Source organism: Bos grunniens, chromosome 3, assembly GCF_055505025.1.
Source record: "Bos grunniens cultivar Pamir isolate PY7600 chromosome 3, Bosgru_T2T1.0, whole genome shotgun sequence".
In the NCBI taxonomy this organism is placed as follows: domain Eukaryota; kingdom Metazoa; phylum Chordata; class Mammalia; order Artiodactyla; family Bovidae; genus Bos; species Bos grunniens.
In genome coordinates, this window is record NC_141167.1 from 90599348 (window position 1) to 90616606 (window position 17259).

The window sequence follows — 17259 nt, forward strand, 5'->3', positions numbered from 1 at the left end:
AATGAGGGGCTAGGCAGGAGAAACTGAGGCTGGAGAAGCGATTGGGGCCAGACCCCAGGTGTACTCTGGAAGTCGGAAGATCCAGGGTTTTTCAAAAAAATTTTTAGGTCTCAGTAAGGGCCACCCTGTCTCCAGAAGCTCTACCTGCCAACCTAAGAAGCGCAGAGGGAAGGAGGGGGTCAGTTTCTACAGCTGCCAGCCCCCCAAGCCCTTCACAATTTACCACGCCTCCAGGCTGCTGGGGGGCTGACGGGGGGCGGGGAGGGGGGAGGAAGGAAGGGAGCAGTGGGGAGGAGGAAGGGTGGAAAGGCGAAGGAGAGAAATGGCTCCGGGGCTCCCACTCTCTCAGCAGGACCCCCACCCTGGCCTCTGGTTCGGGAAAGCCGCCCAGCTGTTTCTGATTCTCTCGTACTCGCAGCCCCGCCCGAAGGGGTGGGGGACCGAAGCTTCGGGAGAGCTGGGAGAGACTGAGCTGTGCTGAACCCTAGCAGCAAAGGGCTGGGAGTTCGCGTCCGGCCCGCAGGTGTGCTTCTTGGTTTTGGTCATCGCCAGCCGGCAGGCGGGACCTGTGTCTAAACGGGGTGTGGGGGTGTGGGTGTGTTGGGGGGAACCTATGTCTAAACGCTGTGTGTGTGTGTGTGTGTATACCAGGGGCAGCGGGTTGTCGACAAGAGAAGCCCCTATCTGAAGTCGGCTGTGTGTGTGTGTGTGTGTGTGTGTGTGTGTGTGTGTGTGAAAGAGAGAGAGAACCAGGGGCAGCGGGTGGTCGATGAGAGAAGCCCTACCTGAGGTCGGCGCCGGTGGCGCTCGCGTTGACGGCGTTGGAAAGGGAATCAAGATTCTCCCGCAACTCCCCGCTGCAGAGCTTCTACCCATTTCACAGAAGCGCAAGAACGGAGGGAGAGAAAACCCGAGGAAATGACCAAGTCCTCTGTGGCTCACTCCAGTGTCACTGTAGTTTAGATGACTGTAGGGGAAAGTGTCTGCAGCTCCCCTCACCCGGCCCCCCTGGCCATCACCCACGGAGGCTGGGGTTGCCGAATGCAGGGCGCTAGGACCCGGTGGCGCGGCGTGGGCAGGGACTGGGTGCTCCGGGCGCAGAAGGGCGCCACTGCGCCCAGTCAGTCCCGAGCAGGTGGGGGCGCGGCGCGGTGCTAGGGGCGCCGAGGGGCGGAGGCGGCCGCCACACCTAGGGCGCCGCGGAGCGCCGGGAGCTGGCGCGGGCGGAGCCGCCCTGAGGGCCGCGCGTGTCCGGGGCTTCGGCCCCGCCCCGCGCCGTCCAATGAGAGCCCGCGGCCGGAGGGGCTGTCCGCACACTCTGTCCGCAGCCCCACTCCGCGCCGCCGACCCCCTGACACCGCATCCCTGCCTGGGCAGCTCGCCCCAGATCCCGAGTTCGGCGCGGTGTCGTCGGCTTCCAGATACCGCTCCCTGCGCCCCTCTCCGGGACCTGGCGCCCCGGCTCCTGGACCTTAGGTGCCCTTGGGTCCCCGGCCGGCGGCGAGCCTTATGGCCCCCCAGGGGGGTGAAGTAGGAGCAGCCTGAGTACCCTCAGCCGGTGCCCCGTCCACGCCCCTCCGGGCCGCGTGGCGGGAGTCTTCGGGGAGCTATGCTGAGGCCGGGTGGTGCGGAGGAAGCCGCGCAGCTACCCCCTCGACGCGTTAGCGCCCCTGTCCCCGAGTCCGCTCCCAGACCCACGGCCCCCGACGGCTCTCGGGCTTCGGCCCGCCTAAGTCTTGCCTGCCTTCTGTTGCTGCTACTGCTGCTGACGCTGCCGGCCCGCGTAGACACGTCCTGGTGGTGAGTGTGGCTCTCGGGGTTGGGAGGGTGAGGTACTGGGTTAAAGAGGCCAGACGCGCCCAAAGGGAATATACAGCTCCCGGCCCCCGCTGCTCAGGAGACCAGGTTGTCGCTGTAACGGGAATTAGAGACGATCCGGGCTCAACTGTCACTGAAGTCGCCAAGGGGCGCAGGGGTATGGGGAGTGGGTAAGGTGGCGCTGCTCCTTCCCCGTCCGGTGATGAAGGCGCTAAGTATTTGGAGCAGGGACGCGGGGTAATCGAGGCTTCTCAGACCTTCTCTATTTCAGCTCAGTTCTCATAGGGCAAAAGCTACCTTACGAGTTTCTCAGGATGGATTCAAGAAACCAGTCGCCCATCTGGGGCCGCGGAGGCCGTCCAAGAGAACTCTCTGATCCCCTGAGGTTGTCCCCCGCCTGCCCTCGGGAGGTGGAGAAAGAGGCAGCTGGCAAGCTCGGAGAGCCTCTCGTTGGTCGACCCTCACCCCACCACGCAGTAAGGCTCGGGTGAGGCAGCGGTACCCAGCGCAAGGTTTAGAAATGGAATTAAGGCAAAAACTACCCCATTAACTCCCACAACTAAAACAAACAGATTACTTGGGTTTGCATACTTGAGACATTTTGTCTTCAGCCTCTGTTTTGAGAATCTCACTTCATATCTCCTTCTCTGCCTCCTTTTTCTTCCCTAGATGGGCCCATCTCCCATCTTTTCCTCTCTAAGAACTAGAGGCTTCTAGAGTCTCAAAACATTAAGAGATCCTCTCCTCAGATTTCTTGCAGGCCTTAGACACCAGGCATTTCACATGAGGGCAAATGAGGCAGAAGGAATTATGAATCCACTGGGTATCTGTTCTTCTCTCCCTCCCCCACCCAGTCTAGACGGCACCCATCTTTTTCTCCCAGAACTGAGCTGTTCTGTCTCCTCCCCCACCTCCTAGGGGCTGAGCAGGGGGAGAGTGGGACTGAGAAATGACTCAGTAGTCTTGTCTTTCCTCTTCGCCCCCCAATTAAACTGGCCTCTTGGACTGGGCTGTTACCCCTCTCTACCCATGCAGTGCCCGCCTTCCTTTCCTTACTCTGCCCCTCCCCTCAGACCTCCACCTCCTCCACAGAGTGTGGTCTCTTTTCCCCTTGCACCCTGTGGCTTCTCTCTGGATTTGGAATCTTGGCTGAAGAAGGGTGAGGGGTAGCTGGCTGAAGGGCCAGCGAGCTTGGGCCGCAGATTCCTATCATTTCAAGATGTGTCTTTCTCCATCCCCATCTTCTCCCACCCTGCCCCCCTCCCTGTTTTCCTGTTTCAGAAAAATCTCTCCTTGGGATCTTTTTTATCTCTGCAGTGTTGGGGAAGGCAAGGAGAGGGGTTCTGGATGGGGGAGCAGGGAGGCCCATATCTTACATCTGGCTTGAAACATTCTTTTAGAAAAGGAAAAGGAAGAAGGGGATGAGGAGAAAAGCCCTTCAAAGGTCTGTGTGAGATCAAAGCCACCCTTTACTTTCATGGGCTCGGTTTTGGCTTCAGTGGGCTTGTAGACAGAGAATGAAGTGGTCACTGTGCATCTTTATCCATCCCGGATAACAGTTTGCTTTTAGGGACCCTTGACTGCTTCTTACCAATTTGGGAGGCAGCCTTGGTCCACTTGCTGTTTAGGTGAGGAAGTGTCACCCTGGTAATTTCAGCATCCTGGTTAAGCAGCTCCTAAAGATCTAACTGGGGCTCTTCCGAGCCCCCATTTTGTCCCCTTAGCTACCCTCTCTTTTCCTTTCTCCCTCTATTACTCTCCCCCCATGTGGTTCATATTAAAGATTTTGGAAAAACTCCTGGGTGAAAGAGCTAGCTAGGGAGGGAGGGAAGCAGATGAGTGGGTGATACAGAGGTATTCAGCAGTCCCTGTGAAATGGAGGAAGGCAGCAACAGGGATGGGCAGTGAGTGCGAGGTGATTTCAGTCTGCTTGCCTCATAGGGGTCATAGCTGCAGGCCCCAGATGCCTGCCTCAGTAGTCATCACTTCTGGGATAAAGTAGAGAGCTGCTTTCCAAAGGCAGGTCAGGCCCCCAAGGTGATTCTCTCTTTCCCTTAGGAAAAAAAAAAATCAGCTAGATTGATATTCTGTACAACCCTGTGAAGAGATGGACGCCTGTTGACTCTGTGTGTATCCATGTTCCACTCAGGAGCAGAATGTCATCAGTATCACTAGTTAACAATCTGATCTTCCTTACAGCCCTTCCCCTTACTCTCCAACCACTCCCTTCCTCTTCTGATCTTTAAGTGGAGGAGGAAACGGATGGTCTTTTCTAACCAAGAAAAACAGAACAAGAAATGGGGGTCTCCTGGCATGTGCCTGCCTGTACTAGTCTGTATTCTGCAGGGGCTTGGATGTCAAGAATCAAAAGAGCAGGACTGTATTCAGGACTGTGGTTTACAGAAAGAGGAACAAAGTGGTATCGTGACATTAATATTATTGGGTGTTTTTTTGGGGGGGCCTTGCCACCAGGCTTCTGGGATCTCAGTTCCCCAACCTGCACCCTCCCCACCCCTGGGGAATTCCCCAACATTAACATTAGTTATCAACAACTGCTATTTAATGATCCCTTCCTAAGTTCCTGATACCATGGCCAAACGCCTATAAGCACAATCTTCTTCAATTCCTAAAATAATACAGCAAGACAGATAATATGATCCCCGTTTCACATACGAAGAAACTGAAGGATAGGAGGGGCAGAGGAAGAAATTCAAGTTCATACCAGTTTTGGAGCCTGATTGGTCTATGCCTGGTTAAGCACTGTGTGCCTCTCTTATGCTTGGAACTGAAAATAAGCTTGGACTTTGGAGTCCGTCGGCCGTGGTTCACCCAGTTCTCCCTTGACTAGCCCTGATGGGCAGCGCTGAGTATTGTTCATCTCCCAGACCTCAGTTTCTTCACCTGTAAAGTGGAGCTCGCTCTCATAGGATTTTTGTGTAGAAAATGTTTTGTGAACTGCCAAGTATCATATAAATGATACTGTCTTAAGATATTCAGGGAGGATAATAGTTTTATCCTTGTGTTCAAAGTCCAATATGGGCTGGGCTAAACCATGTACATACACTAAGGACTGTAAAAGAAAGGAAGTAAACAAAAAGAGGATCCCTGGCCTCATTAAAAAGATACAAGCTTAAAACATCTGCAGTGTCAACAAGGAGTAAAGCTGTAATTGAAATGATGCTTATGGCTAGCCAGGAGGAGTATGGAGTTGGGGAATAAATCAGAGCAGTCAAGGTTTTGTTTTATTCAACAAATAGTTATTGAGTACCTGTTTTGTGCCAGACATTGTTCAAGGTACTGGAGATACTGAAGTGAACAAAACAAATACAAATCCCTGCCTTCAAAGAGCAGCATGTCCTAATCACCTGGGGATGTTGGTAAAATGTCAGTTCAGTAGGCCTGGAATGGGGCCTGAGGCACTGCATTTCTAACAGGTTCCCAGGAGATGCTAATGCTGCTGTTCTGGGGAACCACACTTTGAGTAGCAAGGAGCTAGAGTAGAGTAGTCACTTTGTCAAAGGAAGGGATAGGAACTGGTCAAAGGCAGGCAAAGAGAGCATTCTGGAGCAGGAAGCTGAGAAAAAAGTAAAAACTTCTGGAAGGGGAACGGAGCTAGAGTCGGGGGCATTTCTACTGGCTCATCAGCTGGGAGACGCCTTAAATATCTTTGTGCCCCTAACAGCTGAACTTAGTGCTTGGCACATGGTCGGCATCTTGTAGGCACGTGCTGAATTTAGAGGAAGATGGGGTGGGTGGACCTCACGCTGCTTTACTGGAGGCCCCCACACTGATTACAAGGTGTTGACCATTGGAAGCCCTGGTCTGCATGTTCTCGAAGCAGCTACTTGGTGGAGTAAGAGTGTAGTAGAGGAAATTATCTTCCCATAGGAGATACTGAGCAGATATTCCCACGCTCATCGAGGATGTAACGAGGAAGGACCAATGTGGGCTGCAGCAGAATGGAGTTCAGTTAGACCACAGGAAGGACTTTTTACCAGAGTTTGGCCTGCCCTACTCCAGACTGTCTCATGAGGGCTGGATTACTGGTCTCTCATTCCCGTCCAACCCCCCTCTTCCCAAGCCCCAGTTAAAAAAACAAACACCCATTGCCTAGAGCAGTACTCAGGGCTGAACTGGGAAAGCAGAATGGTGGTGAGACAGGGACAGGCTCCAACTCCAACGGTCTTGATTCTCCAAACAAAGCACTGCGGCAGTGGGTGTAACTCCCGGCTGTGCGTCAGGCAGCCCTTTCCGGCCTGGCCCAGACCAGGGTGTTTATTTTGTTTGTTCCTGGAAGCTGTTGCCCTGATGGACAGTGCTGGGGACGCTGATTCCATGGGATTTGCTAGTTGTGGACCAGCCCTCTCACCCCTCCCTGGGACAGATGGGCCCCATCAGCCCTGCTGAGTTCCAGAAGAGGCAAGCATCAGCCCTCCTTGTGTTTGTTTGAGTTGGTGTCACCAGTGGTGATCCAGTCTGTGGGTGAGGGCTGGGTTTGCGAGTGCAGGGGGAGGGGGGAGTGTTGCAGAGGACACAGAGCCCAGGGCAGTCCAGCTTTTCCCTCTCCCCTCTGGCTGCCCTCCCTTCTCCTCACCCACTTCTAGGCCCATTCTGGGGCCTTTCCCAAACCACAGGCTCATTCACAGCTCAAATCAAATCTTTTCTGTCTGTAGCAGCAACAACCCTCCAGGGCCCCCACCTGTGCAGAAAAGGGGCATGAAGGCATCCCTGGATGTGTTAGGACAGGAGAATAAGGAATTCCCAGCAAATCAAGGGCGGTGCTGGGTGCTGGAAACCGAGAAAGGGGGTGGGAAATGAGTGTATGGGTCAGATCTCATTTGATGGCCTTGTGGGGAGAAAAGGTGATGATGAACTCCTGCCTTCTCTCTGAAATGTTCTTCCTGAGGCTTGTGGTGGAGTCCAGGGCTAACTGTGTTTGAATGAAGAAAAAACACTTCCTTGAGAAAATTAAGAATGACTGTAGCAACCCACATATCTTTTAGTAGGTCTCCTAATCTAATTGGTCTTCTTATAATTATTCACCTAGGCAGACTGGGGTCTGGGATATGGGGAGTGTCACTCTGTTGCTTAATCTTGGCCTTTGGTTTCCCACTGCAAATAGCCCTCTGCCCATGCAGATTCATCCAGGACATTATGCCCTATAAATCGGGAAGGATGATTTTGAAAGACTCATAGTTAAGAAAGGTCATGGGACATAGAAGTAAAGGGTATGGGGAAGAGTGGCATGGGGGTCTTCCTTCCCACACCTCACCATTGGGAATGAGGACTTTTAGCTATATGGGTCTGACTGGGGCTGTAAACATCACTCAGAACTGCCACTTATCTGTCTTCCCACTGACCCCTCCCCACCTCCATCCTTCTTCCCCCAAACCATGCTTTATGAACCAGTTATGTAGGACATGCCTCTGACATGTGGGTGTAATAATGCTGTCTCAGATACTAATTCTGTTATTTTTCCATGAGGCTCTTAACGTTGATTAGATAAACAGGCAATGGGGTTTGTGTGACATGCCCATAGCTTCTGTGTATGTGACACACGCCTGGCCTGTGTTTTGGGAGTGTGTGTCCCTTTGGTTTTTGGCTGGGGAACTGGTGATGGTGGGAGACCACTCAATTACTCTCTCTGAAACAGATTATTTCTTGAAGGCTTGTGGGGATTGGTTCTTCCCTGAGGCCTTGGGAAATATGGGTTGGAGGAGGGGGAAGGAAGCTCTAAAGGTCTGAATGCCAAACCTTTCCCCTCCTTACTCCCCCTCACCCCACCCCCCACCTCTGGATTGCAGAATAAAGCCAGATGCTCTGACAGGGCCCTCTCCACCTTGCAGGTACATCGGGGCACTAGGGGCCCGTGTGATCTGTGACAATATCCCTGGGCTGGTGAGCCGGCAGCGGCAGCTGTGCCAGCGTTACCCAGACATCATGCGCTCCGTGGGTGAGGGTGCCCGAGAGTGGATAAGAGAGTGTCAGCACCAGTTCCGCCATCATCGCTGGAACTGCACCACCCTGGACCGGGACCACACTGTCTTTGGCCGTGTCATGCTCAGAAGTAGGGGCTTCTTCCAGTTCCTTCTCTTTCTGTGCTTGGTTGGGGTGGTGAGTGGGTAGTGGGTGGAGTGCCTCTTTCCTACATTCTGCCTCATGATTAAGGGTAAAAACTGTGGGCAGAGCCCAGCATACAGTTGGAAACAGACCCTTAGTACCTTTGATATGTAGTCAGTGGCCCTTCTAAATCCCAGGGTTCCAGGATGACGGGTCAGAGCAACAGCATTCTCTGGTACCTCCATCCTCCATCCACCTTTTCCTTCCTTCCCCAATCCCCTAGCCTTCAGACTTCCATCCATGATCTGTAAGACTGAGGACTGGAAATGGCTGCTCTGTTCTTACCAACACCATCACTGCCCTCAGCCCAACACTCCCAACATTATAGTAATGGGAGCAAGAGATAAACAGAAAGGTGATATGTAAATATTTGGGAAGTCAGCGGCTTGGACTTGGCTCAGCAAAAGAGCTAAGCAGAGCTAAACAGTAAACTAGGAGAGAAAGGGAATGAGATGAGAATCTGGAGGTGTCAGAGGGACAAGAGTGATGATTCATCAGTCCCCAAGAGAGGGAAGGAAGAAAGCTGGCTGGAGAAAGTAGCCTCTCTCTTCAAATAGGATGACCCCTGGGCTGGGGGCTCCATTGTAGGGGAACTGTCCAGCAGAGTGGGCCTGAAAAGGCCTGGAATGTGGACTGAGGCTGACTTTGCTAAGCAGGGGTTGGCACTCAGTGGGAGGCAATGATTCACTGTGAAAGTTTTCAATGGCTGGACCCAGGGAGTTTGGAAGGAAGCAGGAGTACAGGTCAGCCCAAGAGGTCAGATGTACAAAGAAGTAGATAGAGAGCTGTGAGGGCTGAGGGGAAGGGAGTAGACACTCTGGGGAACATTCTCGGAAGGGAAGGGTACTCTGAATAAAGGAAGTATAGGGGTTTCCCTGGGAAAGAAGAGGAAAAGAGGTTTTAGAGTTGGAGGTTGTGTGGGCTGAAGAAGGAGACAGACATGGGCCTCTTTGCTGAAACATACTTCTCCTTATCTCTCTAGGTAGCCGGGAGGCAGCATTTGTATACGCCATCTCATCAGCAGGGGTGGTCCATGCTATCACTCGTGCCTGTAGCCAGGGTGAACTGAGTGTGTGCAGTTGTGACCCCTATACCCGTGGCCGACACCATGACCAACGTGGGGACTTTGACTGGGGTGGCTGCAGTGACAACATACACTATGGTGTTCGCTTTGCCAAAGCCTTCGTGGATGCCAAGGAGAAGAGGCTTAAGGATGCCCGGGCTCTCATGAACTTACATAACAATCGCTGTGGTCGCACGGTCAGTACTCACGTCTGTGCATGTACATTCGTATTTGCTGGGGGTGGCCAGTACCTATGATCATGGAGTGAATGTGAAGGTAGAAGGGCTGAAGGCTTCTGGATTACCTCCAAAAGCCCCAACCCTTGGAAGAGGAGCAGTAAATGCTGGGGACCTTAGGGAATGCCAAGGTTCAACCTGGAGCATCAAGTCTTCACATAGGTGGGAATTAAGGAAAGGTGGAGGAAAGAAGGGAAATAACTTTTAAAGAAAGAAAAGAATCACCTCCTAAAGTCTGAGGAGGATTAGAGCTTATTCCAGTCAGTGCTCTGGCCTTTGGGCACCACCTATATGCCTAGCACTGTGCTGGAAAATGACATGCCACAAAAGCAGAAGGCATTGGACCTTGAACTCTGAAACATAAGAAAAATAGAGGATGTGCCATAGCTATGAACAGAATCCTGGGGCTTGAACGTTCAAATGGGCTTTCATGAAAATAAAAGCACTGTTGGTCTAGGAAGGTTTCCTGGAAGAATCTGGTCAGGAAGAATGGGTGTGATCTGATTGGGGAGAGAACAGAAGAACCAATGGCTGCACCAGCCAACCAGGGCCAGCAGACCTCAGGGCACTCATGCTTTTAGTCCTAGGGATGACCCCAAAGTATCCTGACTGCTTTTCCCTTCACTGCGTCCCCACCTTCCAGGCTGTGCGGCGGTTTCTGAAGCTGGAGTGTAAGTGCCATGGCGTGAGTGGCTCCTGTACTCTGCGCACCTGCTGGCGTGCACTCTCAGATTTCCGCCGCACAGGTGATTACCTGCGGCGGCGCTATGACGGGGCTGTGCAAGTAACGGCCACCCAGGATGGCGCAAACTTCACGGCAGCTCGCCAAGGCTATCGCCGTGCTACCCGGACTGACCTGGTCTACTTTGACAACTCCCCAGACTACTGTGTCTTGGACAAGGCTGCAGGTGAGTAAAGAAAGCAGGTAGGGACATGGAGCCCCAGGTCTTAGTGCAGGCACCTGTAGTTAACCATGGTCCATTCAGCGTCAGGAGTTAGGGATGGAAGTTGGAGGAGTCAGTCAGATGTGAGAATAATCTTGTAATAAGATTTTTGATTTATGCCTCGGTCTGCCAGGCTCACAGATGCCTAGAGAGGAGAGGACAGTGAGCTCCCTGAGACCTGAGGTCATCTACCACTCCTTTACATTCCCAGCATCTGGGATACAGTAGTTATTGCTTGGTGAATGTTTGAATGATTCGCCCATTTCAGTACCAAGCTAATGTATGGGCTATGCAGAGGCATAAGATGCAGACCGAGTTTTGGCTCTTTACAATTTAGCTAAAGAAATGAGAGATAATAGGTAGACAATGCAACTGCAAAAGAGAGCAAAAAAAGTTTATTTGAAAATGTTGCATTTAAGTTGTTTCTTGAAGTGTGGAGATTATCTGGATAGATAGAGAGGACGGTAGGCAGATATTCTCTACACATGAGTAGAATGGTAGGTAGAAAAGCACATGATCTGTTCCACAAGCAGAATGCAGGTTAAGTTGACTGAGTAAGGTTTGGGGTAGGGGAGATTAAAGGTAGAAAGATAGGTTGGAAGTAGACCATGAGTGACCCCGAGAGAGCTTATCCAATGTGCTGCCACTGAAAATTCAAAAATGGAATTGGGGAAGCAAGAAGAGAGGAGATCCCTACCAATGGCTGACCGTCAGCAGAAAGCAGTAAATCATTTTTTAATCTGTTCCATATATTTGTGGTGGAATTCTTGGGAATGCTGAAGGTGATGCAGTATTCCCCTAGAAAACTGGAAGTCACCCTCATGGCTTGTATTTCAGGTTCAGGTGGGTTAAACTAAGTACAACCTGCAGTGGAACAGAACTGCTCTTCCCCTGGTTATTCTTACGGCTCTCAGGCTCATCTCTGCAGTATCAGCAGTCAGGACTTCAGTAAGGGGAAGCCAAAACCTTAGCTGTCTTCCACACTATTTGTGTTCACCTATCACTGTCATTCCTGGACAGGCAATTGGCTAGGAGCAAAAGTGGGCACGGAAACAGGGTGGAGCTCCACCCAAGTCACAGAGAAAAGTAGCCTGTGTACTTTGAAGGGTGCCAGAGGCTTCCCTGTTGCCTCAGACTGTAAAGAATCTGCCTGTAATGTAGGAGACCCAGGTTTGGTCCCTGGGTTGGGAACATCTGCTGGAGAAGGGAGTGGCTATCCACTCCAGTATTCTTGCCTGGAGAATCCCTTGGACAGAGGAGCCTGGCAGGCTATAGTCCATGGGGTTGCAAAGCATCAGAAATGACGTGAGTGACTAACACTTTCACTTTCAGGAGAAAAAAGGTTTAGGAAGCACTTCTGATTCCCCTAGTGATTTCCTGTCAGCTCAGTTCAGTTACTCAGTCGTGTCAAACTTTTTGTGACCCCATGGACTGCAGCATGCCAGGCTTCCTTATCCATCACCAACTCATCATCAGCTTGCTCAAACTCATGTCCATCAAGTCGGTGATGCCATCCAACCATCTTATACTCTGTTGTCCCCTTCTCCTCCTGCCTTCAGTCTTTCCCAGCATCAGGGTCTTTTCCAAGGAGTCAGTTCTTCGCATCAGGTGGCCAAAGGTATTGGAGTTTCAGCTTCAGCATCAGTCCTTCCAGTGAATATTCAGGACTGATCTCCTTTAGGATGGACTGGTTGGATCTCCTTGCAGTCCAAGGGACTCTCAAGAGCCTTCTCCAACACCACAGTTAAAATGAGTTAATTCTTTGGCGCTCAGCTTTCTTTATAGTCCAACTCTCACATCCATATACTACTACTGAAAAAACCATAGCCTTGACTAGACGGACCTTTGTTGGCAAAGTAATGTCTCTTCTTTTTAATACAATGTCTAGTTGGTCATAACTTTCCTTCCAAGGAGTAAGAGTCTTTTAATTTCATGGCTGCAGTCACCATCTGCAGTGATTTTGGAGCCCCCCAAAATAAAGTCTGTCACTGTTTCCATGGTTTCTCCATCTATTTGCCATGAAGTGATGGGACCAGATGCCATGATCTTAGTTTTTTTAAAGTTGAGTTTTAAGCCAACTTTTTCACTGTCCTCTTTCAAGTTCATCAAGAGGCTCTTTAGTTCTTCTTCGCTTTCTGCCATAAGGGTGGGGTCATCTGTCATGATTTCCTATCACCAAGTTTGTTTTCTTCCCATGTGCCATAATTCAGAGGGTTACTCTATAAATGCCTAGAAACAGTCATACATCACCCAGGTGTAAGCCTATGCTATCATCCTAAAATGCACCTTTGGAGAAGGATCTTTGGAGTCAGGAGGGAAGGTGACTCATATGTGTGTGGGGTGTTCTCAGAGGCATAAAATTAGATCTCATAAAACCCAGAGTGGGGCCTGGAATTTAAAGGGTACAAGTAATCCTAGAAGGGAGTATGGATCCAGGATTTCCCTCTAAAGCAGTAAGTCCTATTGAACTTTCTGTGATGACAGAAATGCTCGACATCTGTGCTCTTCAATACAGTAGCCATTTAGTTATGTGTGATTACTAAGCAGTTGAAATATAGCTAGTGTGACTGAGGAACTAAGTATTAAAATTTATGTACGTTTAACTGTGGTTTAGTCACTACATTGTATCCCAACTCTTTGTGACCCCATGAACTTAGCCCGCCAAGCTCCTCTGTCCATGGGATTTTCCAGATAAGAATACTGGAGTGGGTTGCCGTTTCCTTCTTCAGGGGACCTTCTCGACCCAGGGATCGAACCCAGGTCTCCTGAATTGCAGGCAGATTCTTTACTGACTGAGTCACCAGGGAAGCCCTAATTTTTTTTTTTTAGTTCTATGAGTTTTTTTTTTTTTTTTAATTGGAAGCTAATTACAATATTGTGGTGGTTTTTGCCATACATCCACATGAACCAGCCAAGGGTGTACATGTATGTGTTCCCCATTCTGACCCTCCCTCCCACCTCCCTCCCCATCCCATCCCTCAGGGTCATACCAGTGCACCAGCTCTGAGCACCCTGTCTCATGCATTGAACCTGGACTGGCAATCTATTTCACATATGATAATATACATGTTTCAATGCTATTCCCTCAAATCATCCCACCCTCGCCTTCTCCCACAGAGTCTAAAAGGCTGTTCTATACATCTGTGTCTCTTTCACTGTCTCACATATAAGGTCATTGTTACCATCTTTCTAAATTCCATATATATGTGTTAATGTATTATATTGGTGTTTTTCTTTCTGACTTACTTCGCTCTGTATAATAGGCTCCAATTTTATCCACCTCATTAGAACTGAATCAAATGCATTCTTTTTAATGACTGAGTAATATTCCATTGTGTATATGTACCACAGCTTTCTTAGCCATTCGTCTGCTGATGGATATCTAGGTTGGGGAAGCCCTAATTTTAATTAAGTTAAATCTAAATGATCACAATTGGCTAATGGCTACTACATAGGCCAGCTCAGCTCCAGAGTATTGAAGAGGCTTCTGGTGTACAAGAGAGTTAGGACCTAACTCCTGGAGTAAAGCAGGAAACATATAAAGCAGATGTAGTCACTCCACACTCTAGGGCAGTGGTCCCTAATGTTTTGGTTTGTAAACTCCTATGATTAAAAAAATTTGAGCATGTACCTCCAATACATGTATATTTACTTATGAATTATGTCTCTGTTTCACTGTACTAACATGTACATCATAAAACATACAAAGCAGATATTTTAAATTGATGAGATAAAAAAATATAGAAGCACTAGTATTTTCTATCCATATTTAGTGGACTGTGTAGACTACTAATAGAAACCAGTTAATTTATTATACCCTTTTTGAACCCCCAGGCTAGTCACTTTCCCATCTCCAGGAAAGGATTAAAGTAGATATTCTCTAGGATCCATCCTATCCAAAATTCTAGGATTTTGTGATCTGTTGGCAGGATCTCTTTGGCAAAAATCAGTCAGAATGAGGTTGTGAGCATTCTCTGCAGGGGGAGTAACACCATCCATACCCTTTAAGAGTTCCTACCATAAGGGGTAAAGCAAGGGATATTCTTTAGGAATTCCTTAGGGAGAAGCCTCCTGCCAGGAATGCTTATCAGTTTGTCTCCTCAGATGATCAGATATTCTTGGGCTTCCCTTGTGGCTCAGCTGGTAAAGAATCTGCCTGCAATGCAGGAGACCTGGGTTTGATGCCTAGGTTGGGAAGATCCCCTGGAGAAGGGAAAGGCTACCCACTACAGTGTTCTGGCCTGGAGAATTCCATGGGCTGTACAGTCCATGGGGTCACAAAGAGTCAGACACAACTGAGCAACTTTTACACACACGCTTCATCTACTGAGTTAGGTGCTATTAACTAACTTGCTAGACCTCATAGTTAAGAAGTGTAGAATTGGGTTTTAATCCTAGACAATTTGACATCAGGCCTATGCTTTTAATTTTAATTTCTCGTATAGTACAACTTAATGAAATATAAACTAAGTTGTAGCAAGACTTCTTAGAAAAGATAAATTATAGGCTAAGTTTTTTATTTTAACTTTTTATTATATAAAATTTCACACATCAAGTAGAGAACCTTCACCCAGCTTTAACAGTTATGACATTTTCAGGCTAAGTTTTGAAGGGAATATGGAGATATGTATTGGTAGGGAGTACACTGCAGGAGAAGTCAGTGGTCTTTGGGGAGCCTTGATGGTGGGAGGAAACAGGCCTGGTACAGAGGGCAATAAGATGGTCATTTTGGCTAGTGGGTATATTTTCAGGAAACGAGATTCTTTATGGTTTCCTCATGAGGATGTGGGTAAGGGAACCCAGAGCAGCTGCAGTAAGAGGTAACTTGGTTCTCACTCTCTTCCCCAACCCAGGTTCCCTAGGCACTGCAGGCCGAGTCTGTAGCAAGACATCTAAAGGGACAGATGGTTGTGAAATCATGTGCTGCGGCCGAGGGTATGACACAACTCGAGTTACCCGTGTCACCCAGTGTGAGTGCAAATTCCACTGGTGCTGTGCTGTGCGGTGCAAGGAGTGCAGAAACACTGTGGACGTCCATACTTGCAAGGCCCCCAAGAAGGCAGAGTGGCTGGATCAGACCTGAACATAAAAATACCTCACTCGTCCCTCCACTTCAAACCTCCTGATTCAAAAGCACAAGATCTTTGCATGCACACCTTCCTCCACCCTCAACCCTGGGCTGCGACAGCCTCTATTTAAGGACTTGGAGAACACTCCAGAGGGACTCTGGTGTCTAGCTGGTTCCTTAGCCCTGGGAAGGAGTTGACAGGGGATGTATTATAAAAAAAAAAAAACCGAGCAGCTCCCTGACTCCCCACTCTGGAGGCTAGAAGGGAGAGTGGAAGAGGTAGGAGTCTTCAGAGTGATATGAGTTGCACTAAAGTACATGGTCAAGGCTCATTCTTCCCTTCCCTTGCATTGGCTTCCTGATACTTCTTGTGTGCGCAAGAGAAAGGGTACCTGGAGAGAACTTCTTTTCCTACCTGGTCGAGGGTAGATGGGACAGAGATGAAACCACACATCTCTTCCCCGGGTCAGTGTGAGCTAACTGCCTGGTACCCCAAAAGAAATTCTGCAACATTCTTTCATTATCAAGAGCCTGGGATTGCTAGATATGAGTTAGCATAGTGGACAAGGTTCCATTCTCATGCTCATATTGTTTGTAAACTGCTGTGTTTTGTAGGAGAAAAATAATTATACAACTATAGAAACATACATTCTCTTCCAATCTTTCTTTTTTAACCTGTATCAGCCAGCACTGCCTCTTTTGCTCCCTTGCTGCCTGTATAAACTGAGTGGCATGCAGTGTCAGCCTAACAGATCATTAGAACACCCTAGAACACTCCTAAGAAAGAGAAATTTGGTTACTCTTGGGATTTTTACTTTTTTTAAACTTTCCATGCATTATTCTGGTGGTCATCCAGGTTTGGGAAACACTAAGTAAAAGATACGTGACTCATGGAGGATGGCAGAGGGTAACAAGACTGATCTCAAGGGCCACATGAGGCATCAGTGTATACTAGGCAGGTAAAGATCTCTGGCTTTGGCAATTTTTAGGAGAAGATCCTAGCCTTTGAAGCTGGGAGCAGAAACCAGTGGTTACAGAGGGAAGGAGAGCTGGGGTTTGGGGCCAAACAGCTTAGAAAGCAGCCTTTCCTCCTCATTTATTCAACAAATCTTTATTTAGTGACTCTCCAAGTCTTGGTGATTGTTATCCTTCAATCCACATTTGGCTTAAATAGCACAGTTCCTTCTAAGCTACTACCCACTGCCTAACTAAGCTTGCAGTAGTGGCATCTCCAGAGATAGCAGGCTTAGTAAGCCAAAGGAGGGTAGGACACAGAGTCCCCAAAATCACGATGTCCTATTTTTATGTGACTTGGACAGTGGTTGTCTCTTGCCTGTTGATATTTTAAAGGAGCAGAGTGGTGTATAAATTTGCATTTATGATATACCTAGGCTAAAAGTACCAGTTATGATATTTTGAGCAAGATTCCCAAATTCTCTGAGCCTCTATCTTCTCATTTCTAAAATGAGGGTGTAAACTTATCTCAGATATTGAGTTTTAATTCTGTCCCCAAATCCAGCCAATAGACCCTCTTACCAAAGTCCCTAATTGGTCTAGCCCATCCTGACTTCTCAGAATCTCCAGTTCAGTACTGTAAAGTACTGACAGCAGGCTGCAGATTAAGGAGACTACACAGGGAATTCGGAATACAGCACACACACACCCTTTCCCTAATTCCTCTCTGGCACCCCTTGGGGTCCTCACATGTTTGTGGAACAGCTTTCTCTGCATAGGCAGCAAGAGGATGGGGGGGAGCCATAGCTCTGGGCCATGGGGGCAGATTTATTTGGATGATAGGACTAATATTTGTGTAACCTGCCGAGACCTGTGTGGGAGAGTTGAGGGTGGTTTTTCTTTTGGTGAGGGGGTTTGCTCCGGTTTCACATCCATTAACACAAAACATGAGCTAGTCAGGGCCCTTGTGGTCTGTGGTGAGGGGATTCCTGTGGAGAAATAGGACTGAGTGAGTCAGGCCAGGGGAATGTCTTCCTTGCAGAATGGAGTCAACTG

The 17259-nt window shown here is 49.1% G+C and overlaps 2 protein-coding genes across 34 annotated transcripts in view; one reads left to right on the forward strand and one right to left on the reverse strand.

Moving 5' to 3' along the window:
- The window catches only part of ST7L (suppression of tumorigenicity 7 like), a 169423-nt gene that overhangs the window by 64932 nt on the left and 87232 nt on the right, over positions 1–17259 (reverse strand). The window lies entirely within an intron of this gene.
- WNT2B (Wnt family member 2B) lies at positions 279–15896 on the forward strand. Of its 5 annotated transcripts, none has more exons than XM_086391889.1 (6): positions 740–1800; positions 2090–2294; positions 7665–7885; positions 8921–9198; positions 9881–10145; positions 15035–15896. In XM_086391889.1, the coding sequence occupies exons 3-6, from the start codon at positions 7759–7761 to the stop codon at positions 15262–15264; spliced, it is 900 nt and encodes a 299-aa protein (XP_086248015.1). In that variant the 5' UTR covers positions 740–1800; positions 2090–2294; positions 7665–7758; the 3' UTR covers positions 15265–15896. The 5 variants fall into 5 exon arrangements, with proteins under 5 accessions (XP_086248016.1, XP_086248013.1, XP_086248015.1 ...); XM_086391888.1 differs by lacking the exon at positions 2090–2294 and adding an exon at positions 6116–6237 and having other exon boundaries at positions 1283–1800; XM_086391886.1 differs by having other exon boundaries at positions 1458–1800; positions 2090–2305.

Excerpts from the sequence above, each read along its gene's own strand:
- WNT2B (XM_086391886.1), top strand. The coding sequence starts at position 1,610 with ATGCTGAGGCCGGGTGGTGCGGAGGAAGCCGCGCAGCTACCCCCTCGA. Across the intron at positions 1,801-2,089 it reads CGCGTAGACACGTCCTGGTG|CTCAGTTCTCATAGGGCAAA; the intron begins GTGAGTGTGGCT and ends TCTCTATTTCAG. Across the intron at positions 7,886-8,920 it reads TGGCCGTGTCATGCTCAGAA|GTAGCCGGGAGGCAGCATTT; the intron begins GTAGGGGCTTCT and ends TTATCTCTCTAG.